The 24,073-nt window shown below is 43.9% G+C and overlaps 1 protein-coding gene and 1 long non-coding RNA gene across 6 annotated transcripts in view; one reads left to right on the plus strand and one right to left on the minus strand.

Moving 5' to 3' along the window:
* LOC109024269 (uncharacterized) overlaps positions 1–24,073 on the plus strand; it is a 67,113-nt gene that overhangs the window by 29,368 nt on the left and 13,672 nt on the right. Inside the window, exons 3-4 of the long non-coding RNA XR_002003762.2 lie at positions 19,897–19,980; positions 20,939–21,157. This is a non-coding gene — a long non-coding RNA (uncharacterized lncRNA). The remainder of the gene's footprint in view (positions 1–19,896; positions 19,981–20,938; positions 21,158–24,073) is intronic.
* ZNF433 (zinc finger protein 433) lies at positions 109–22,103 on the minus strand. 5 transcript variants are annotated; one of them, XM_019016622.3, is made up of 5 exons: positions 20,922–20,997; positions 20,216–20,261; positions 3,565–3,691; positions 3,275–3,335; positions 109–2,062 (listed from the first exon to the last, which is right to left on the minus strand). In XM_019016622.3, exons 2-5 carry the CDS (start codon positions 20,234–20,236, stop codon positions 238–240), a joined length of 2,034 nt encoding a protein of 677 aa, XP_018872167.1. In that variant the 5' UTR covers positions 20,237–20,261; positions 20,922–20,997; the 3' UTR covers positions 109–237. The 5 variants fall into 5 exon arrangements, with proteins under 5 accessions (XP_018872167.1, XP_055227639.1, XP_018872168.2 ...); XM_055371664.2 differs by having other exon boundaries at positions 3,565–3,700; positions 20,922–20,996; XM_019016623.4 differs by lacking the exon at positions 20,216–20,261 and having other exon boundaries at positions 3,565–3,700; positions 20,922–22,103.

The raw sequence follows: 24,073 nt of genomic DNA on the forward strand, positions 1-24,073 counted from the left end.
CCACCATTTTGTTCCAGTAGCCCCCTGCCCACCCATTCTCCCTCTGTGACTTCTCTGCCCTGCCCAGCAGATGCCATTGTATCCCAGCCACGGATTTCTCAACTGCCATTACCACCAACTGGAAGTCTTTTTATTTATTTATTTAATTTTATAACAGAGTCTCACCGTGTTGCCCAGGCTGGTCTTGAACTCCTGGGCTTAAGCAGTCCTCCCACCTCAGTCTCCTAAAGCCTGGGGTTATGGGGTGTCTATGCAGTGAGCCCTTCCATGCACTTGAAGTTGTGAAGAACATCTAAAGACTTTACTACATTGGTTACATTTATAGGGTTTCTCTCCAGTGTGAGTCCTTCCATGCCTTCGAAGGTTTGAGGGACATCCAAAAGCTTTCCCACATTGCTTACATTTATATGGTTTCTCTCCAGTGTGAGTCCTTCCATGCATTTGAAGTCGCGAGGCACATCCAAAAGACTTCCCACACTGCTTACATTCATAGGGTTTCTCTCCAGTGTGAGTCCTTACATGCATTTGAAGGTGTGAGGCAGATCCAAAGGCTTTCCCACACTCCTTACATTCATAAGGTTTCTCTCCAGTGTGAGTCCTTCCATGAATTTGAAGCTGTGAGGCAGATCTGAAGGCTTTTCCACATTGCTTGCATTCATAGGGTTTCTCTCCAGTGTGAGTCCTTCCATGATATCGAAAGGAGCTCGAACAGTTGAAGGATCTGCCACACTGCTTGCATTCATAGGTTTTTCCTCCAGTGTGAGTCCTTTCATGTCTATGAAATAAACTGGGCAAACTGAATGTTTTCCCATAACCCTTACATTCATACGGCTTCTCTTCTCTGTGCATCCTTTCATGTATTTGAAAGAAAGAGAAATTACTAAATGGTTTTCCACATTCCTTACATGCATAGGGTTTCTCTCCCGTGTGAGTCCTACCATGTGTTTGAAGGAGTGAGGCAGATCTGAAGGCTTTCCCACATTGCTTACACTCGTAAGGTTTCTCTCCAGTGTGAGTTCTTTCATGATATCGGAAGGAACTGGAAGAATTAAAGGCTTTACCACATTGGTTGCATTTATAGGGTTTCTCTCCAGTGTGAGTTTTTTCATGTGTTTGAAGTGAACTGGGAGAATAAAAGGCTTTCCCACATATCTTACATTTATGAGATATCTCTCCAGTGTGCATTCCCAAGTGGTTTTGAAAGCTGGTAAGATAAGATAATACTTTCCCACAATGTTTACATTCATAGGGTTTTTTCCTAGAGTGGGTTCTTTCATGTCTACGAACAGAACTGGGACACTTGAATGCTTTTCCACATTCCTTACATTCATATGGCTTCTCCCCCGTGTGAGTTCTTTCATGTATTTGAAAGGAATGGGAAGAGCTGAAGGCTTTCCCACACTGTTTACATTCATATGGCTTCTCCCCAGTGTGAGTTCTTTTATGAGCATGAAGGCATGTGGAACTATGGAATGCTTTCCCACATTCATTACATTTATAAGGCTTCTCCCCAGTGTGAGTTCTTTCATGTATTCGAAGGCTACTAGAATGACTAAAGGCTTTACCACACTGTTTACATTGATATGGTTTCTCTCCAGTGTGAGTTCGTTTGTGGATAAGATACAAACTGAGAAACATCAAGGCTTTCCCACAAAATTTACACTTATAAGGTCCATCTCCACGGTGCATTATCCTGTGTCTTTGAAGGTTTGAATGGGAAATAAATGTTTTTCCGCATTCCTCACAAACATAGAGTTTCCTTCCACTATGAGCCCTTTCATGTTTCTGAACAGAGGAGAGACAGTTGAAAGGTTTTTTACAGTATTTACATTTATATGGTTTCTGTCCATATTCTTGATACTCATATGCCTTGTGTCCAGTGTCATCTCTGATGTGCCTATTAAGAGATGAATGAGCACTGCCTACTTCTCCGTACACACTGCTCTCGCATGACTTTACTCCAGTAGTTGTTTTCTTCTCCAGCATGTCATCTGGAACCTGGGTCAAAATTTCTCCATGCTGATGACCTTCTTTACTTTCAAAGAGTCTCTCTCCCACAATTCTGTGAACAATAAGAAGTACATTATAATGGGTTTGATTATCAGTGATTTTATATTCATTCACAAGTATTGCACTTGCATTTTTTCTTTTTTTTGAGATGGAGACTCACTCTCTTGCCCAGGCTGGAGTGTAGTGGTGCAATCTTCGCTTACTGCAACTTCCACCTCCTGAGTTCAAGCAATTTTTCTGCCTCAGCCTCGTACGTAGCTGGGACTACAGATGCATACCACCACACCCAGCTAATTTTTTGTATTTTAGTAGACGGGGTTTCACCATGTTGGCCAGACTGGTCTCGAACTCCTGACCTGAGGTGATCCACCTGCCTCGGCTTCCCAAAATGCTGGGATTACAGGCATGAGCCACCATGCCTGGCCTGCACTTCCATTTTTAACATCATCCAGCAAACTGTAGGCTTTCTGCCCTGTCTGAATTGTTTGAATATGAACGGACCACAGGCTCTACAAGATGGCCCAGCCATATCTATTATCAAAAAAGATGATAGAAGGCTTCTGAATACTGTTTTTTGTTTTGTTTTGTTTTGTTTTGTTTTGTTTTTTTGAGATGGAGACTCACTCTGTTGCCCAGGCTGGAATGCAGTGGGGCAAACTTGGCTCACTGCAACCTCCCCCTCCTGGGTTCAAGCGATTCTCCTGCCTCAGCCTCCCAGGTAGCTGGGATAACAGGTGTCCACCACGATGCCTGGCTAATTTTTATATTTTTAGTAGAGATGGGGTTTCACTATGTTGGCCAGGCTGCTTTTGAACTCCTGACCTCAAGTGACCCACCCTCCTCGGCCTTCCAAAGTGCTGGGATTACAGGCGTGAGCCACTGCGCCTGGCCTCTCTGAATACTATTTTAAAGTAAACTATTTTACAAATACTAAATATCTGTCTTTTTAGATTTGTTTTTGGGTCAGGGTCTCACACTCTTGCCCAGGCTGGAGTGCAGTGATGCCATCATGGCTTAGTATGGCCTCAAACTCCTGGGCTCAAGTGATCCTCCAGCCTGAACCTCCCAAAGGGCTGAAATATAGGCCTGGGCCATTGTGTCAAGCCTACATCACACTTCAATATGTGTTTAGAGAAAATTTTCTAAGAATAAATAGATTGAAATTGTGCTTATTTCTTTTGTTTCCTTTTTTTTTTTTTTTTAACATTTTCTCCCATTCTAAGATTTTCTAGAGACACACCTCTGTCATGTGAGTGCAAGTTACCTTAGGTTTCTCCTTAGATTTTCGTACTCTACATATATGTTCTGGTGTTTCCATTTTTTCCCTACAACACACAACAAGGAAAATAATCTTGAATTAGTATAAAATTATTTAAAAAATTACATGATTCTATGTTCATGGTACACTGCAAGCATGCTTCCTTTATTTTATCAAATATTCCCTGTCCACAATGTAAATCACTCAACAGCATACATGAGCTAAAAATACTTGTTCTCAGAAAAAAAAAAACCTGTTGTCTCATTTACTGAAGGAAGTAATATTGTCACCCTTACCTATAGAGGCCAGGTTCCTGAAGGTTTCTTGCATCACATCTCTATAGAGATTTTTCTGGGAAGGATCCAGCAAAGCCCACTCCTCTTGGGTGAAGGTCACAGCCACATCCTTAAAGGCCACTGAATCCTGAAACATCTCACATGTATAGAGGAGGATGGATAAGACTAACATCACTGGGAGCCTATACTCTATTCCCAAGAAGTTTCCATGACGCTGTGGACTCAAAACAATTATTCCATGACCATCAGACCTCATACTCTCTGTCTACACTCAGTTTCTTCCATAAAGTAATTCTGAGGCTACAATTGAACCATGTGGTAAAGCAACAGTAGAATAGGAAAATGTGTATTTTTGGTAAATCCAGAAAGGTGTGCTGCCTGGGCTGCCCCTAATGTTTGTTTGTAAGGTGGGAGTACGGCACCTGCCATAACAAAGTCTTCCAAATTCCTGTGCAGAAAAAGTTAACATTAGCAGTCCTGAGGCTGCATATCCTTGAAAAAATGCCTATCGACAAAGTTTAACCTTTGATGTTATCTAGAAAGTGAATTTTGTTCTGAGTGCTGCAGCAGAAACAAAAACCAAAACACTGGATTTTACAAGGGGTCTTATCAATCTAAATGATGAGTCACAAATAACTAAAACAAAAACTCATGAGCTCTACACTCATGAGCTCATGCCACTGCACTGCAGCCTGGGAAACAGAGTGAGACTTGGTCTCAAAAAAATAAAATTAGCCAGGTGTGGTGGTGCGTGCCTGTAATCCCAGCTACCCAGGAGGCTGAGGCAGGAGAATCACGGGAATCCAAGAGGCAGAGGCTGCAGTGAGCCAAGATCACACCACCACACTCCAGCCTGAGTGACAGAGCAAGACTCCATCTTAAAAAAAAAAAAAAAATTTCCAGGCACCTAGTCTCAACAAAAAGGCAAATATTTATCAAACTTTTAAAAACTTTTGTGGCCAGGCATGGTGGCTCATGCCTGTAACTCCACCACTTTGGAAGGCTGAGGCAGGTGGATCACCTGAGGCCAGGAGTTGGTGACCAGCCTGGCCAACATGGTGAAACACCGTCTGTACTAAAAATACAAAAATAAGCCGGGCGTGGTGGTGTGCACCTGCAATTCCACTACTTGGGAGGCTGGGGCAGGAGAATCACTTGAACCCAGAAGTTGGAGGTTGCAGTGAGCTGAGATCATGCCACTGCACTCCAGCTTGGGCAACAGCAAGACTCCATCACAAAAAAACCACTTTTGTGCATGAGATGACACCATCAACAGAGGGAAAAGGGACTCCCTGTGCTCTGTTTAAAGGATAATAAATGGCTCAGCTTCTATGGAAACAGTACAGTAGTACCTAAAAAAATAAAATTACTGTATTTTCCTGTATCCCACTTTTGGGTCTAGTTATATTAAATTTGAAAAAATTGAAAACTGAACCTTGAAGACATATTTGAAAACCACTCTTCACAAAATCAAAGAGCTGGATCAATCCACATGTCCATTGATGGCTGCATGCATAATGAAAATATGCTAGGCATATATATACATTGAAATATTAATCTTATAACATCCTGTCTCATGCTACAACAATCACAAAACTTCAGGATGCTACGGTAATTGCAAAAAGCTAGGCACAAAAAGAAAATTACAGTATAATTCACCTTAGATGAGTTATGTAGTGTTGTGCAACTATACACTTAAAACTGCTTAAGCTGGTAAAATTGAAGTTTATTATTTTACAATAATTAAAAATAATCACAGTACCAAGTAAAAAAAAAAACTAATTGATATTGATTAAAAGATGGGCATAGGCCAGGTATGGTGGCTCACACCTGTGATCTTAGCACTTTGGGAGGCCGAGGTGGGCGGATGACTTGAGGTCAGGGGTTCAGGACCAGCCCGGCCAAAATGGTGAAACCCCATCTCTACTAAAAATACAAAAATTAGCCGGGCATGATGGCACATTCCTGTAATCCCAGCTACTCAAGAGGCTGAGGCAGGAGAATTGCTTGAATCTGGGCAGCAGAGGCTGCAGTGAGCCGAGATTGTGCCACTGCACTCCAGCCAGGGCAAGAGAGCAAGACTCTGTCTCAAAAAAATTTAAAAAAAAAAAAAAGCAAAAGGAATGACATTTCTGCAATACATAGAAATGACCAATAAGTATATGAAGTGGTGCTCAACATCAGGAGTCAACAGGCATTAAGTATTTTACACAGTGTAGTTTCAGGTGGTTATTGAGCACTTTCTCTCATGAAAAGTATTCATAAAATAATAAAATTTTAAACATAGCCATTTATTAAAGTAAAAAATAATAATTTAAATAGTGCAGCTGTTTCAAGTGTATCATGAGAAACACATAATTGAAGACGTCCTTTCGAGAGAGGAGTGAGTGTTTTGGAATGTAGCGAGGAAAGCAGAAATTTAGGGATTTATTGTCATTCCTAAGAAGAGCTGGCTGAGCGCGGTGGCTCACGCCTGTAATCCCAGCACTTTGGGAGGCAGAGGTGGCCAGATCACCTGAGGTCAGGAGTTCGAGACCAGACTGACTAACATGGTGAAACCCTGTCTCTACTAAAAACACAAAAATTAGCTGGGTGTAGTGATGCACGCTACTGGGAAGTCTGAGGCAGGAGAATCACTTGAACCAGGGAGGCGGAGGTTGCTGTGAGCCGAGATTGCGCCATTGCACTCCAGCCTGGGCAACAGAGCGAGACTCTGTCTCAAAAACAAAAACAAACAAAAAAAAGAAACAGCACTAAGCTACAGGGGTCTTAAGGACTCCTGCTTTACTGTTTTGTTTTTTTTTTTTCTTTTTTTTGAGACAGAGTAGTCTCACTCTGCCACCCGGGCTGGAGAGCAGTAGCACAATCTCGGCTCACTGCAACCTCTGCCTCCAGGTTCAAGCAATTCTCCTGCCTCAGCTTCCCAAGTAGCTGGGATTACAGGCACCCACCACTATACCCCGCTAATTTCTTTGTATTTTTAGTAGAGACGGGGGTTTCACCATGTTGGCCAAGCTGATCTCGAACTCCTGACCTTGTGATTCACCCACCTCAGCCTCCCAAAGTGCTGGGATTACAGCTGTGAGCCACTGCACCTGGCCAGGACTCCTTCTTTGACCAAACTTGATCTCACAGCCCTCTTCTTGTCTAGGCTTTGGCCTTCTTCTGCAGAGCCCAGTTATAGCAAAAAGCCTTTTAAGGCAGTGGACAGAGAATCTCTCCCACCAAAACTTAGTATTTCCAGTCAAGTTCAATTTCTGTCACTCATGATAATCCATCAACTTTCTCTTCCCTAACTGCTGACACTTCACCAAGTTCCATCCTTTCCCTCGCCTTGCCCTGTAATATAGGAGAGAGATTAAACTCAGGGAGACAGCCTATTACATGTCATGAGAACTATAATATAATATACAGAACTGTAATCTCCATATTGTAGTTCTCATGACATGTATTACAATTGTGCTGAATAAAGCCTTCCTTGATATTTTAAACACATTTTCAATACAATCTCTCTTTATAAGAGATAGGGACTTAGACTGGAGACTCTGCTTCAGAAATCTAGAATGCGTAGGGGATAATAGGCTCTCTCCCTGTGGGGAGACAGCTGAGACTACCTCCCACTCACAAAACCAAAACACCAGGTCAGATTTCTCTCCTGAAGACCACTCCCTGCTGTTATCCCATAAACTTAGTAAGATAGGGGACTGTGGGTGCACTATTTCCCAGACAGGGTACTAGGGTAGAGCTTACCTCCTGCAGTGATGATGCAGGATGCCTGGCGGTACTGGCTGCCAATTCAACCATCACGCTGTGATAGAGACTTAGGTGTTGGGAACAGGCCCCCAAATCTGGCCATAAACTGGCTCCAAAACTGGCCATCAACAAAATCTCTGCAGCACTGTGACATGTTCGTGATGGCCATGACACCCACAATGAAGATTGTTGGTTTACCGGAATGAGGGCAGGGAACACCTGGCCCACCCAGGGCAGAAAACCACTTAAAGGTGTTCCTAAACCACAAACAATAGCGTAAGTGATCTCTGCCTTAAGGACATGTTCCTGCTGCAGATAACTAGCCAGAGCCCATCCCTTTGTTTCGGCCCATCCCTTTGTTTCGGCCCATCCCTTTGTTTCGGCCCATCCCTTTGTTTCCCAAAAGGAATACTTTTAATCTATAATCTACAGAAACAATGCTTATCACTGGCTTGCTGTCAGTAAATATGTGGGTAAATTTCTGTTTGTGGCTCTCAGCTCTGAAGGCTGTCAGCCCCCTGATTTGCCACTCCACACTCTATATTTCTCTGTGTGTGTCTTTAATTCCTCTAGTGCCCCTGGGTTAGTGTCTCCATGACCGAGATGGTCTTGGCAAGTGGTGTACATATGTGGGGCTTGAACCCGGGTCAAAGTGTCACCGGAGTAACAGTTGGAGAATGTGGAACTAAGCTGGAGGACACCTGAGTACTCTAAAGCAATGCCCGTGGTAAGAAGGGGAGCTTGGAAGCATCAGGGTAACAATGGGACAAGTGTGGGCTCTGGTTCCTTCCATCTTGTAACCTTTTCACACTGATGATGAGGAGGAAGGAGAGTATAACAAAGTAACAGAAGAGATGACAGAGCAGGTTTGTTTGCCAGCTAAAGCTAAAGCGGCAAAGGAGGAAGAGTCCATCCCTACCCTTCTGCACCCCCTCCTTATTTTGAAGAAAAAGAGTGGCCTGACCCACCAGATCTTTCTTTTCTGGAGGACACTGGACGAAAAGTAGTTTCCCCAATGAGTGTTCGAGCAGCACCTTGAGCAATGGCTCTCAGTTCTATTCAGGCAGGAATTCACCAAGCTAGATGAGAGGGTGATATAGAGGCTTGGCAGTTCCCTGTTAGGATACACCCCCCAGATCAACAGGAAAATATTATAGCTACATTTGAGCCTTTTCCTTTTAAATTTGGGTAACACCATGAGGGGCCTGTCCCGGGCCCCATTCCAAACCAAGGCATTTCCGGCTGAGGCCATTCCCTAACCCTTGTACAATATCTATCCCCCACCACAGCCAGTAGTGCCACGGTAGATTTATGCTGCACAAAAGCTGTGAGTCTTCTGCCTGGGGAACCCCCACAAAAAGTTCCAACAGGGGTCTGTGGACACTTGCCAGTAAGGACAATCAGATTACTTCTAGGTAGATCTAGTTTAAATTTAAAAGGAGTGCAAGTACATACAGGAGTCACTGATTCAGATTACAATGGGAAATTCAAATTGTTATAGCTACTTCTGTTCCCTGGAAAGCAGAGCCAGGAAAGCACAACTCCTGATTGTGCCATATGTGGAAATGGGGAAAAGTGAAATTAAACGAACAGGAGGATTTGGAAGCACAAATAAACAAGGCAAAGCAGCTTACTGGGTGAATCAAAGTACTGATAAACGTCCTACCTGTGAAATAACTATTCAGGGAAAGAAATTTAAAGGATTGGTAGATACAGGAGCAGACATTTCCATCATTTCTCTACACCACTGGCTGTCCGCATGGCCAATTCAACCCGCTCAATTTAACAGAGTTGGAGTTTGTAAAGCCCCTGAAGTATATCAAAGAATCTATATTTTGCATTGTGAAGGGCCCAATGGACAACCTGGGACTATTCGATCAATTGTAACTTCTGTACCTATAAATTAATGAGGGAGAGATTTTACTACAACAATGGGGAGCACAAGTTCTAATTCCAGAGCAATTATATAGCCCTGAAAGTCAACATATGATGCATGAAATGGGGTATGTCCTAGGAAAAAAACTGCAGGGTTTGAAGGAACTGCTCCAAGCAGAAAGACAAAGTTCCCACCAAGGTTTAGGGTATCATTTTTGATGGTGGCCATTGTTAAGCCTCCAGAAACTATACCTTTAAAATGGTTAACAGATAAGCCAATTTGGATAGAACAGTGGCCGCTAAGTAAAGAAAAACTGGAGGCTTTAGGGGACTTAGTTACTGAACAATTAGAAAAAGGACACATAGCTGCAACATTTCCCCCTTGGAATTCTCCAGTCTTCGTAATTAAGAAAAAATCAGGTAAACGGAGAATGTTAACTGACTTAAGAGCCATTAATTCAGTTATATAACCTATGGGGGCATTACAGCCAGGACTGCCTTCTCCTGTGGATTCCAAAAAATTGGCCTTTAATTGTCATAGATTTAAAAGACTGTTTCTTTACTATCCCTTTAGCTGAGCAAGACTGTGAACGATTTGCATTTACAATTCCTGCAATAAACAACCTGCAGCCTGCTAAGCATTTTCATTGGAAAGTGTTGCCATAAGGCGTGTTAAACAGTCCAACAATTTGCCAGACTTATCAATTGAAAACATTAAATGACTTTCAAAAAGTACTAAGGGATATCAACTGGATACAACCTGCTCTAGGCATTCCTACCTATGCTATGAGTAATCTGTTTTCTATCCTTAGAGGAGATCCTAGTCTCACTAGGCATTAACAAAAGAAGCTGAGGCAGAGGTACAGCTGATTGAAAAGCAAGTCCATAAAGCTCAGATAAATAGAATAGATCCAGAGAAGACTCTAGATTTGCTAATTTTTTCAACTCAGCATTCACCTACTGGTGTTATTGTCCAAGAGCAGGACTTAGTAGAATGGCTTTTTCTTCCACATACTAACTCATGGACTCTTAACTCCTTATCTGGATCAAATCGCTACTATGATAGGAAATGGGAGAACTTGGATTGTTAAATTACATGGATATGATCCTGGAAAAATTATTGTCCCTCTCACAAAGACACAAATACAGCAAGCTTTTATAAACAGTCTTACTTGGCAAACCCATTAGCTGACTTTGTGGGTATTCTCAATAATCATTTTCCTAAAAGAAAACTATTTCAATTTTTGAAATTAACTAATTGGATTCTCCCTAAAATAACTAAATTTAAACCAACTGAAGGTACTGAAAATGTCTTCACAGATGGGTCTAGTAATGGTAAAGCTTCTTATTCCAGCTTGAAAGGTAAAGTTTTTCAGAAGCCCTGTACTTCAGCTCAAAAAGCAAGAGCTTGTAGCTGTAAGTGAGGTATTGACTGCTTTTGATATGCCTATTAATGTGATTTCTGATTCTTTGTATGTGGTTCATTCCATACCATTAGTTGAAAATGCTCAGTTACCATTTCATACAGATGAACAACTGATGACTTTATTTACCCAATTGCAAACAGCAGTTAGGAGTAGAATGCACCCTTTTTATATCACTCACAGTAGGGCTCATACACCTCTTCCAGGACCTTTAACTGAAGGGAATCAAATGGCTGATGGCCTAGTTGCTACTACAATATCTAATGCCAGACACTTTCACAATTTAACCCATGTTAATGCCTCTGGTCTCAAATGCAGATACAGCATTACCTGGAAAGACGCTAAAGCTATTATTCAGTGATGCCCAACTTGCCAAATGGTGCATTCCTCATCTTTTATAGGAGGAGTTAATCCTCAAGGATTGGAACCTAATTCTCTTTGGCAAATGGATGTCACACATGTTCCCTCGTTTGGGAGGCTAGCTTATGTACATGTATGTGTGGACACCTTTTCTCAGTCTGTCTGGGTTACATGCCAAACAGGAGAGTCTTCTGCCTGTGTTAAACGTCACCTTTTGCAGTGTTTTGCAGTGATGGGCATTCCAGCTTCTATTAAAACAGATAATGCCCCAGGCTATACTAGCCAAGCTCTAGCTACATTTTTCTCCATATGGAATATTAAACACATTATTGGCATTCCATATAATTCTCAAGGATGAGCCACAGTGGAAAGAATGAATCTCTCCCTGAAACAGCAGTTGCAAAAGCAAAAGGGGGGAAACAGGGACTACGGGACACCCCATATGCAACTGAATCTAGAATTATTGACTTTAAATTTTTTGAGCCTGCCTAAAGGCCAGATGCTATCAGCAGCTGAACAATATCTACAGAAACCAGCTGCAAAGACAGAAGCAGAACAACTGGTTTGGTGGAGAGATCCAATAACAAAAAGTTGGGAAATAGGTAAAATAATAACTTGGGGTAGAGGTTATGTTTGTGTTTCCCCAGGATGAAATCAACAGCCAATCTGGGTGCCATTGAGACATCTAAAGCCTTACTATGAGCCAGATACCCAGGAAGAGGTTTTGGGAGGATCCCAAAGACTCCCTGGTTGCAGCCATGTCAAGACTGATGCTGAGGAGGACCCCAACTGTCACGAGCAACACCTGTCTGGGGACAGATCAAGAAGCTGTCACAGATGGCGGAGAAAAACCTGAGAAAAGCGGGACAACCAGTCACAATGAGTAATTTAATGATAGCTATGACAGCGGTGATCACCATTGCCATGAGTATTCCTTCAACAAGGGCTGACACAGAGAACAATTACACTTATTGGGCATATTTATCAATCTTGGCTGGCAATAATGCCTGGATGTGATCACTCTGTGACACAGTTACACATGCTTTCTGGTCTCAGTATTTACCATAATAATCTGCTCCTATAATTGAGGCATACTGCCCTCAAAAAACTATTTGTAAACAGGATTGGACCTGGTCAGAAAAAATGAACATACTTGTTTGGGAAGATTGCATTGCAGAACAGGCAGAGGTGCTGCACAACGATTCCTATGGAGTCATTATTGATTGTTCCCCTAAGGGGATGTTTAGCTTGAATTGCACCTCTCAGTCTGCCGGCCACGGCCACACTATGTTCAGCTGGTCTGAACAAAATGGTCAGATGGTAGAAATGATAAGAAGTATGGCAAGAGTTCCTATTATCTGGAAACATGGTGGTATAGTGGCACCTCAACCTCAAATGATATGGCCTGCTGTAGGAGCTAAACATAAGGATTTGTGGAAACTATTAATGGCTCTTAATACGATCAAAATTTGGGAAAGGATAAAAAAGCATCTAGAAGGACACTCTAGAAACTTGGATATTGCAAAATTAAAAGAACAAATATTTAAAGCATCCCAGGCACACCTGACTTTAATGCCAGGAACTGGAGTGCTTGAAGGAGCTGCAGATGGATTAGCAGCTATTAACCCATTAAAATAGATAAAAACACTTGGAAGCTCTGTGATTTCAATGATGATTGTGCTTTTAATCTGTGTTGTCTTTGTATAGTCTGCAGATGCGGATCCCAACTCCTGCGAGATGTAGCTCACCATGATAAAGCCACCTTTGCTTTTATTGTCTTGCAAAAACAAAAAGGGGGAACATGTTGGGGACAGGCTCCCAAATCTGGCCATAAACAAAATCTCTGCAGCACTGTGACATGTTCATGATGGCTATGATGCCCACGCTGAAGGTTGTTCATTTACTGGAATGAGGGCAAGGAACACCTGGCCCACCCAGGGCGGAAAACTGCTTAAAGGTGTTCCTAACCCACAAACCATAGTATGAGCGATCTGGGCCTTAAGGATATGTTCCTGCTGCAGATAACTAGCCAGAGCCCATCCCTTTGTTTCACGTAAGGAATATTTTTAGTTAATCTATAATCTACAGAAACAATGCATATCACTGGCTTGCTGTCAATAAATGTGGGTAAATCTCTTTTCATGGCTTTCAGCTCTGAAGGCCGTCAGCCCCGATTTGCCACTCCACATTCTATTATTTCTCTGAGTGTGTCTTTAATTCCTCTAGCACCACTGGGTTAGGGTCTCCATGACCAAGCTGGTCTTGGCACTTAGGCTTCAGCTGATATAGATATATGTCAGGACCAGGTATAGAATTTGCATGTCTTTCTTCCATTTGGTGAATTCTCTTGCAATTTCTGTTTTTTAAGGCTATAGCAACCAGTATTCCCAGGAATTCTACAAACCATGTACTAACCTGGCCTGAACCTGCTTAGCTGCTAAGATCAGGTGCATTCAGAGTGGCATGACCATATACTCTTTTATCTTTTTTTGTTTTTTTCAATTTTTTTTTTTTTTTTGAGACAGGGTCTCACTCTGTCACTTAGTCTGGAGTGCAGTGGCATGATCATATTTCACTGTGGCTTCAATCACCTGGGCTCAAGTGATCCTCCCACCACAGCCTCCCCAGTACATAGGACTGAAGTACCATAGGAAGAACTGTGACCTAAGAAAAAACAAGTGGGACCCGTGTAGATTATCTGCTCAATGTTATGGTCAAATGACTACTGCTGTAAAAAAATCCATTAATCAAGAAAGTGAACTACCATTCCATGGAAGGTTTGTTACTAAGTAAAAATAAAATATGATATAAAATATCACATATCTGATATCAACTGCATAAAAAATGTAAAAATAAAATATACTGATAGGGATGCATACCCAGGTTATGAAACTATGAAGAAAATAAGAAAACAATAATTATAATTTGCAATACTGGCTCCATCAATATTTTGGTTCACTGTGAAATTGTTTTATGTGTTTTGACCATATGTAATATTTTTAGTTTCTAGAGTGGAAACTCTGTGCAGAAATAACTATCAGTGCACATGGAAATACCAGCAACAACCTACTGAATATAATTTTTAAAAAGACAACATAGCCTGTTAAAACAAATTTGTATTACAGTTAATTTTCTTTTTAAAAATGTTTTTATTATTTTTGTTTTGTTTAGGGACAGGTTCTTGCTCTGTCACCCATGCTATGGTGCAGGGGCATGATGACAGCTCACTGTAGCCTTGACTTCCCAGGCTCAAGCTATCCCTACCTTCCTGAGTAGATGATAATACAGGCTCCTGCCACCACACATGGTGAATTTCTTAATTTTTGTCAGGACAGGGTCTCTTTATGTTGTCCAGGCTGGTCTCAAACTCCCGGGCTCAAGCCATTCTCCCACCTTGGCCTCCAAAAGCAATTAATTTTCTTGAAGTCCCAAAAAGTCTCAGAAAGGATATAAAATGATTATTATCCAAAAAGTACCCACGGAAAGATATCAATGGAAAATGTAATAAATGTAAAGATGTCATATGTCCTTAAACACACACTGATTATCACTGTGATGTAATCTTTCTGAAATACATCTAGTATTTTATTATATTCCATGAAATGCATAGGCAGGTTTGTTTTTTCATTAAAATTAAGAAAAACTACTTCTAAACACTGAAATAGAAGACAATGACTAAGAATAGCCAGCATAAGCTGGGTGTGGTAGCTCACACCTGTAATCCCAGCACTTTGGGAGGTGGAGGTGGGTGCATCACCTGAGGTCAGGAGTTCAAGACCAGCCTAGCCAACATGGTGAAACCCCTCTCTACTAAAAATACAAAAATTAGCCTGGCATGGTGGCATGTGCCTGTAGTCCCAGCTACTCGGGAGGCTGAGGCAGGGAGAATTACTTGAACCCGGGAGGCGGAAGTTGCAGTGAGCTGAGATTGCACCAATGCACTCCAGCCTCGGTGACAGAGCAAGACTCTGTCTCAAAAAAAAAAAAAAAAAAGAATAGCCAGGATGTTGTATAAAATATGACTAAGGGATGTTAACGACATAAATGTTTGCATTTTCCCACTCCAAATCATACAGTGACACCCTAACCTGTAATACGATGGAATTAAGATGGCATCTCTGAGAAGTCATTAGAATTAGATTAGAGCATGAGAGTAGATCCCTCGTGAATGGGATTAGTACTCTTATGAGACACAGGATAGCTTGTTTCCCCTTTCTCTCTGTCATGTGAAAAAATAAAAAAATAGCTGGCCGGGCGCAGTGGCTCACACATGTAATCCCAGCACTTTGGGAGCCTGAGGTGGATGGATCACGAGGTCAGGAGTTTGAGACCAGCCTGGCCAAGATGGTGAAACCCTGCCTCTACTAAAGAATACAAAAAATTAGCTGGGCATGGTAGCAGGCACCTGTAATCCCAGCTACTCGGAAGGCTGAGGCAGGAGAATTGCTTGAATCCCAGAGGCAGAGGTTGTAGTAAGCCGAGATCACACCACTGCACTCCAGCCTGGGTGACAGAGCAAGACTCCATCTCAAGAAAAAAAAAAAATAGCCATCTGCAAACCAGGAAGCAGGCTCTTACCAGGCACCAGATCTGTCAGCACCTTGAACATGGACTTCATAACTTCCAGGCTTCCAGAACTGTCAGAAAGAAATGTTTATTTTTTTATTTTTTTGAGACGGAGTCTCACCGTCACCAGGATGGAGTGCAGTGGCATGATCTCAGCTTACTGCAACCTCTGCTTCCCAGGTTGAAGTGATCCTCCTACCTCAGCCTCCTGAGTAGCTGGGACTACAGGTGCGCATCACCATGCCCAGCTAATTTTTTGTATTTTTAGTAGAGACGGGCTTTCACCATGTTGGCCAGGATAGTCTCGATCTCTTGACCTCGTGATCCACCTGCCTCAGCCTCCCAAAGTGCTGGGATTACAGGCGTGAGCCACCGCGCCCAGCCTAGAAATTATTCTTTAAGTCACCCGGTTTATGGGAATTTGATATAAAAGCCCAAGATGACTAAGATAGATAGGCACTAGCCCTAGAATACATCACAGCTTTGAGATCTATACTAATAAAGAGAAAATGATATTAACAGAGAGATGGAAATATAGACCAATGGAGAGGGTCCATGGGTACAAAAACACAGAAAGAATGAATAAGACTAAGCATTTGCAAGCACAACAGATTGACTATAGTAAAAAATAATATATTGTACATTTTGAAATAACTAAAAGAGCTGGGCATACTGGCTTATGCCTGTAATCCCAGCACTTTTGGAGGTGGAGGCAGGAGGATTACTTGAGCTCAGGAATTCGAGACAAGCCTGAGCAACATGGTGAAACCCTGTCTCTATGAAAAATACAAAAATTAGCTGGGTGTGGTGGAACACACCTGTAGTTCTAGCTATTTGGGAAGCTGAAGCAGGAAGATCACTTGAACCTGGGAGGTGGAGGTTGCAGTGGTGTGGCTGGCTCATGCCTGTACTCCCAGCACTTTGGGAGGCTGAGGTGGGCAGATCACAAGGTCAAGAGATTGAGACCATTCTGGCCAACAGGGTGAAACCCCGTCTCTACTAAAAATACAAAAATTAGCTGGATGTGGTAGTGCGTGCCTGTAGTCCCAGCTACTTGGGAGGCTGAGGCAGGAGATTTGCTTGAACCCAGGAGGCGGAGGTTGCAGTGAGCAGAGATCGCGCCACTGCACTCCAGCTTGTTGATAGAGTGAGACTCCATCTCAAAAAAAAAAAAAAAAAAAGACAAAGCAACTGACCAACATTCATGTTAAAATAGATATCAAGCCAGGCACAGTGGCTCACACCTGTAATCCCTGCACTTTGGGATGCCAAGAGGGGGCGGATCACTTGATGTCAGGAATTCAAGATCAGCCTAGCCAGCATGGCGAAACCCCTTCTCAACTAAAAAAAAAAAACAAAAATTAGCTGGGTGTGGTGGCAGTCACCAGCTACTCAGGAGGCTAAGGCACAAGAATCACTTGGACCCAGGAGGTGGAGGTTGCAGTGAGCCAAGATCGTGCCACTGCACTCCAGCCTAGGCAACACAGTGAGACTCTGTCTAAAAAATAAAGTAATATCAAAAGACAAAACAGACTCTTTGTGGAAATAAGACACGAAATCTTGGCAATATAAGAAGACCTCATCCCTACAAAAAATAACTAGCTGGGCAGAGTGGCATGCACCTGTGAGCCCAGCTACTCGGGAGGCTCACGATGATTGCTTGAGCCCAGGAGGTCAAGGCTGTAGTGAGCTGTGATCACACCAGTACACTCCAGCCTGGGTGACAGCAAGACCCTTTAAAAAAAAAAAAAAAAAAAAGTCCTCCATCCTGCAAAGAAGAACTGTTTTTTATTTTCTTTCTCTTTTTCTTTTTTTTTTTGAGATGGAGTTTCACCATTGCCCAGTGTGGAGTGCAGTGGCACAATCTCGGCTCACCGCAACCTCTACCTCCCAGGTTCAACCAATTCTCCTGCCTCAGCCTCCCGAGTAGCTGGGACTACAGGCTTGTGCCACCATGCCTGGCTATTTTTTTGTATTTTTAGTAGAGACAGGGTTTCACCATGTTGGCCAGGATGGTCTCGATCTCCTGACCTGATGATCTGTGCGCCTCGACCTCCCAAAGTGTTGGGATTACAGGCGTGAGCCACCACGCCTGGCCAGAACTGATATTTTGGGTACTTTTTGTAATTCACCAATCTACCATACTTTCTTGTGGAAATTATTTCATTTTTCTCCAGTTAAAATAGTAAACTTTCCCTATTTTTCTCCAGTAGCATTCCTAAAACTAGTCCCTATAACATCATTGGAAATCACCCACAACAAGAGGATACACCTGAGAAATGTACTACACTGCCCATAGAGAAGAAAAAAACATATTAAGAAATGGAATATAAGACTAAATAGCGATTTTTTTTTTTTTTTTTGAGATGGAGACTCGCTCTGTAGTGCAGGCTGGAATACAATGGTGCAATGTCAGGTCACTGCAGCCTCCACCTCCCAGGTTCAAGGGATTCTCGTGCCTCAGTCTCCCTAGTAGCTGGGATTATAGGCATGCGCCACTATACCCAGCTAACTTTTGTATTCTTAGTTGAAGCAGGGTTTCATCATGTTGGCCAGGTTGGTCTTGAACTCCTGACCTCAGGTGATCCAGCTGCCTTGGCCTCTCAAAGTGCTGGGATTACAGGTGTGAGCCACCGCATCCAGCCATTTTTCTGAAATCTACCTCTTTCTGGCCTGTGTGTAAAATTTTCTTATTTTGCAAGCTCTAGTGAAAAATGCAAATTACAATTAATAAAAAACCTGAAGCTGCAATAAGTGAACAATTATTTACGAAAAGAGAAACCCACAGAGGGGCAATGCTGACTAGAAAGAACACAGTGATGTTTGACTCAAGTGTCAGGCCATCCTATCACATGGGATATTTCTCTGTGCCCATCCTGCTCACTGAAGTGCTGAATGACTATTTTCCAACAACACTGCACTGTGCCCCTGTGTGCCCCAAGTGCATTTCCTTTTTTTTTTTTTTCCCTCTCTTGAGACAGAGTCTCACTCACTTGCCCAGGCTGGAGTGCAGTGGTGCGATCTCTGCTCATTGCAGAATCCACCTCCCAGGTCCAAGCAATTCTCGGGCCTCAGCCTCTGGAGTAGCTGGGACTACAGGTGTGTGCCACCACACCTGGCTAATTTCTTTTGTATTTCTAGTAGAGCCAAGGTTTCACCATATTGGCCAGGCTGGTCTCAAACTCCTGGCCTCAAGTGATCTACCCACCTCAACCTCCCAAAGTGTTGGGATTATAGGCATGAGCCACTGCACCTGGCCAGTGCATTTTCATTTATGAGGCTGAGGCAGGAGAATGGCATGAACCCGGGAGGTGGAACTTGCAGTGAGCAGAGATTGTGCCACTACACTCCAGCCTGGGCGACAGAGCGAGACTCCGTCTCAAAAAAACAAAACAAAAACAAAAAACGGGCCAGGCGTGGTGGCTGACACCTGTAATCCCAGCACTTTGGGAGGCCGAGGCAGGTGGACCATCCTGGCTAACACAGTGAAACCCTGTCTCTACTAAAAATAAAAAAAATTAGCCAGGCGTGGTGACGGGCTCCTGTAGTCCCAGCTACTTGGGAGGCTGAGTCAGGAGAATGGCGTGAACCTGGAAGGCGGAGCTTGCAGTGAGTAGAGATCGTGCCACTGCACTCCAGCCTGGGTGACAGAACAAGACTCCATCTCCAAAAAAAAACAAAAACAAAAACAAATAGTTGATACTACAAATTGAAGAAGGAGAGTTGGTGTCTGCAAATTTTAGGAGGGAACTGAAATTTTAGTATTGTACTGCAAGCTCTCCAGAGGTAGGCCAGGGTCACAAGGTGGAGGGTTTGAGATCTCACTTCCCATATATTTGGAAAATGCAGAGAAGTACCAGTCAACTGGGGAGTGTTGAAAATTTTGAATAAGAAGTAATTAAACTTAATGCCTATAGTACTCTAAGATCTTGGCCAAGAACATGGAAATCAAATTCAAATGCTATTCATATAAAGTACTAACTTATGTGACGGTATGTGGCCTGAGAAAACAATAACAAGTTACTAATTTATTGGGAAATGAAATATGGGCTTAACCAGGTACAATTGGTCGAGTAACCTCTGATTATACAACCAAAAATTTTCCGCTGTATGGTCTGTGAAAATAAGTAATTCAAAAATTGAAGCTGTTGGAACTCTAAATTATCTTGAAGTTTAAAGTAATGTGACTCTGGAATTGAGTCACCTGACACTGGAAAGAGCCAGCTGGAACCCTCCCACACTTGACTACAGATTAACCATCAGACAGGCTTCACTATACCTGGACAGGCCTCATTATACCCGCTTCCTTTAGGAGTTTACACATAGCCACTGCCCCACCTTCATTTTAAAACAGACATCAGCCAACTGGAAACACAGACTCTCTGTGACAATAAGAAACCAAATTACAAACAAGACCTAAGGCCATGCAAGGCAAGAGGTAAGTCAAATCTTAGAATTCATAAAATCTAAAGAAACAGGTCTTTTGTTTTGGGTGGGATGAAATCATGTGACAGATACCAGACCCTCTTCACTTAAGCAATCCTTCCTACCGCCTCGAAGTTTTAGACAAAGCTTCACACTCTCCACCAACGGCCACCTTCAGAATCCCTCAACCACCTGCACCTTCTAACCCCCCTTCCACAGGTCCCGCCCTTTCTGCCAAAGGAACTTACACCTTCCAGGCATTGATGCATGATTCTCCCTGCAATTCCTGTCTCCCTGAAATGAATAAAAACAAACTGTCTTGAGCCGCCTCGGGACCACTTACTTCAGGCCTCCTGGGGTTGTGTTTTCCTCAGCTGAGGCCTCTCCTATTCGGCTCTGAATAAACTTCTTTAAGTTATTTTACACAGCTTGGCATTTTCCGTTAACAAATTACAAGCCAGGACTGGGTGTTTATCATTCAGGAATCTCAAAGGAACTCTAATTATTAATATATATTTTTTAAAACCTATTCTGAGAAGCAAAACTCTAATTGTTAACGTGTCTCAGTTTAATTTTTAAGAGGAGAAAGGCGCTCCCCACAGCCCACCCTCCTCCTACACAAACCCCCACACCCGAGGCGGGATCTCCCCATGACCCTCGCGTAGTCCCCGCACAATCTGGGGAGACGTGGGGCAGCGGGCGCGGAGCTGCCCAGAGAGGGCTCTGGGAACTGGGTGACAGTCACCGCGCAGGGACAGGATGACACGCCCGGGTCCCGGCTGCCGGCCCAGCCCCATCGTGGGGCCAAGGGGACCAAGGGCCGAGCTGTCCCACGGGAAATCGGGTCCCAGACCCCGGAGTCGCCGCGGGGAGGCCCGGGTCCCACCACAGCCGGTTCCGGCCGGTTCCAACCAGCTCCTCTCCCGCCTCGGGACCCCTGGCCCGCACGCTCACCATTTCTTGCTTTTCAGGTGACTCCCACGACCAGTGCGGGTCACAGCACAGGCGACAGAAGCTATGGCAGAGGCACCTGAGCCCTCTCGGAGGGGAAAGCCAGGCTCCCAACCTCAGCTCGCCGCCTGGAGCCGGGAACCGAGGAGAGCAGGGCCTTCGCCCTCCCCGATGGACACTCGGCAGGCCCCGCCCAGCTCCCCTGATTGGACGAAGCGTCGGGCCCCGCCCCCTCAGCCGTGAGTGACAATAGAAGCCCTTGGTAACGGGGCTCTGAAAACGGGTTTGACCGGATCCAGCGATAGATTCTTTAAGCCAGAAGTCTGTAACCTTTTTAGCACCAGAACCGGTTTCGTGGAAGACAGTTCTCCTACGGGGGCAGATAGTTTCGGAATGAAACTTCCACCTCAGATCAGGCATTTTATCCTCATAAGGCGAACCCAACCTAGATCCCTCGCATGTGCAGCTCACAATAGGGTTCCGGCTCCTATGACACACTAATGCCTCTGCTGATCTGACAGGAAGCATATCTCTGGCGATAATGCCCGCTGGCTCGCCCGCCAGCCGCTCACCTCCTGCTATGCGGACTGGTTCCTTACAGGCCATGGACCGGGGGTTGGGGACCCCTGCCATAGAGTACTGTTGAATAGAAACTTTAGCTCGTCGGGCGGGGGGGTGGGGGGTAGCTCATGCCTGTAACCCCACCACTTTGGGAAGCCAAGGCAGGCAGATTGCTTGAGCCTAGGAACTTAAGACCAGCCTGGGTAACATAGCAAAACCCCGCCTCTACAAAAAATACAAAAATTAGTCGGGCGTGGTGGTACATGTTTGCAGTCCCAGCTACTTGGAAGGCTGAGATGAGAGGATCGCCTGAGCCCAGAGAGGTCGAGGCCACAGTGAGCTGTGATTTTACCAGCCTGGGTGTCAGAGTGAGACCCTGTCTCCGGAAAAAAAAAAAAAAAAAAAGACAGGGAATTGCAGTGGAGTTTAATATACATAGAGCGGCTAAATGAAAGAGAAGAGTTTTATTTTTATTCAATTCTGTCTCCCTAAAAAATGGGAGGCTAGGTTTTGTCTTTTTGGTTTTTTTTTGAAACGGAGTCTCTCTGTCGCCCATGCTGGAGTGCGGTGGCGCAATCTCGGCTCAGTGCAACCTCCGCCTCCCGGGTTCAAGCGATTCTCCTGCCTCAACCTCCTGAGTAGCTGGGATTACAGGCATGCGCCACCATGCCCGGCTAATTTTTGTATTTTTAGTAGAGACGGGGTTTACCATGTTGGTCAGGCTGGTCTCAAACTCCTGACCTCATGATCCACCCGCCTCGGCCTCCCAAAGTGCTGGGATTACAGGCGTGAGCCCCCGCACCCGGCCGAGGCTAGGGTTTTAAAGATAATTTGGTGAGCAGGAGGCTGGAAAATGGGGAATGCTGATTGGTCGCGAAAAGGATATCACAGGAAGTCTCAGCTGTCTTCTTGCACTGAGTCAGTTCTTGGCTAGGGGCCACTGGAGCAGGTGAGCCAGTTTATTGGTCTGTGTGATGCCAGCAAATTTATCAGAATGAAGGGTCTCAAAAATACCTCAAACACCAATCTTAGGTCTTACAACAATAATAGTATCCACAGGAGCAAGTGAGAAGGTTGGGAATCTTGTGTCCTCTGGCCGCATATTTCCTGAACCATAATTTCTAATCTTGTGGCTAATTTCTTAGTTTTACAAAGGCAATCTGGTTCCCAAGCAAGGAGACAATTTCTTTACAGAAGCGGCAGTTACGACTTTTTCTTTAAAGCTAAACTAAACTCCTTCCAATGTTAGTAAGACCTATACCCGGGAATGAACAAGGGTAGCTTGGAGGCTAAAGAAAAGATGGAGTTCGCTTAGATCTGATCTCTTTCACTGTCATAATTTTCTCACTGTTATAATTCTTGCAAAGGAGTTTTCAGATGTAGAGTCATACTTTTAGCTCCTGGCAACATTTATGTTGGAACTCATATACAGCAACTAAATCACTGGAACAGGATAATTGGTTGAGGATTTACTAACTGCTCCATCAGGTAGAAGTGGCACTCCTTACTAATTTACCTGAAAGCACTATTTCCTGAGCCATGGAGACTGAGTATAGCAATGATATGTGATCTAAAGAAGTTCCCACTCTGCTTCTTCTCTGCAGTGAAGTCCTGCCAGGCACCTTACTACTTCCACTGCCACTTTTTCCTCCTCCAAATGTGGCTAAGCAATTACTTCCCTTATGGAAGACTGTACAAAGATGAAAACATGGCTAGGTTGATGGGGTCACTCTGAGACAAGGTAGACTTATGTTATACTTTTTGCAAAGGTGACTTCAGATATGGAATGATAATTTTAGCTGCTGGCAGCAATGATGTTGGAATTCATATACAGACACTAAATGACTGGAAAAGGACAATTGATTGAAGGTTTACTAATTGTTCCCTCAAGAGGAAGTGCCATTCCCTATTGATTTAATTGACAGCACTATTTCCTCAGCCATGGAAACTGAGTACAGCAATAATATGTGATCTAAAGAACATTCCACTCTGAGGGCCAGGTGCAATGGCTCATGCCTATAATCCCAACATTTTAGGAGGCCAAGGCAGGCAGATCACGTGAGGTCAGGAGTTAAAGACCAGCCTTGCCAACACAGCGAAACCCCATCTCTACTAAAATCACACAAATTAGCTGGGTGTGGGCTGGGTTCGGTGGCTCACACCTGTAATCCCAGCACTTTGGGAGGTCGAGGTGGGCAGGTCATCTGAGGTCGGGAAATCAAGACCAGCCTGACCAACATGGAGAAACTCCATCTCTATTAAAAATACAAAATTAGCTGGGCATGCTGGCACATGCCTGTAATCCCAGGTACTCGGGAGGCTGAGGCATGAGAATTGCTTGAACCTGGGAGGTGGAGGCTGCAGTGAGCTGAGATCGCGCCACTGCACTCCAGCCTGGGTGACAGCGTGAGACTCTATCTTCAAAAAAAAAAAAAAAAAAAGGCTGGGCGTGGTGGCTCATGCCTGTAATCCCCACAATTTGATAGGCCGAGGCGGGCGGATTACCTGAGGTCAGGAGTTCAAGACCAGCCTGGCCAACATGGTGAAACCACGTCTCTACTTAAAATACAAAAAATTAGCCGGGCATGGTGGTA

The sequence above is a fragment of the Gorilla gorilla genome, chromosome 20 (assembly GCF_029281585.2).
Source record: "Gorilla gorilla gorilla isolate KB3781 chromosome 20, NHGRI_mGorGor1-v2.1_pri, whole genome shotgun sequence".
NCBI classification, from domain to species: domain Eukaryota; kingdom Metazoa; phylum Chordata; class Mammalia; order Primates; family Hominidae; genus Gorilla; species Gorilla gorilla.

Coding starts and splice junctions, on each gene's coding strand:
- ZNF433 (XM_019016623.4), bottom strand. CDS start 21,551: ATGGCAGGGGTCCCCAACCCCCGGTCCATGGCCTGTAAGGAACCAGTC. Junction 3,336..3,564: donor CAGGAACCTGGCCTCTATAG/GTAAGGGTGACA, acceptor TGTGTGTTGTAG/GGAAAAAATGGAAACACCAG. Junction 2,063..3,274: donor AATCTAAGGAGAAACCTAAG/GTAACTTGCACT, acceptor TATTGTTCACAG/AATTGTGGGAGAGAGACTCT.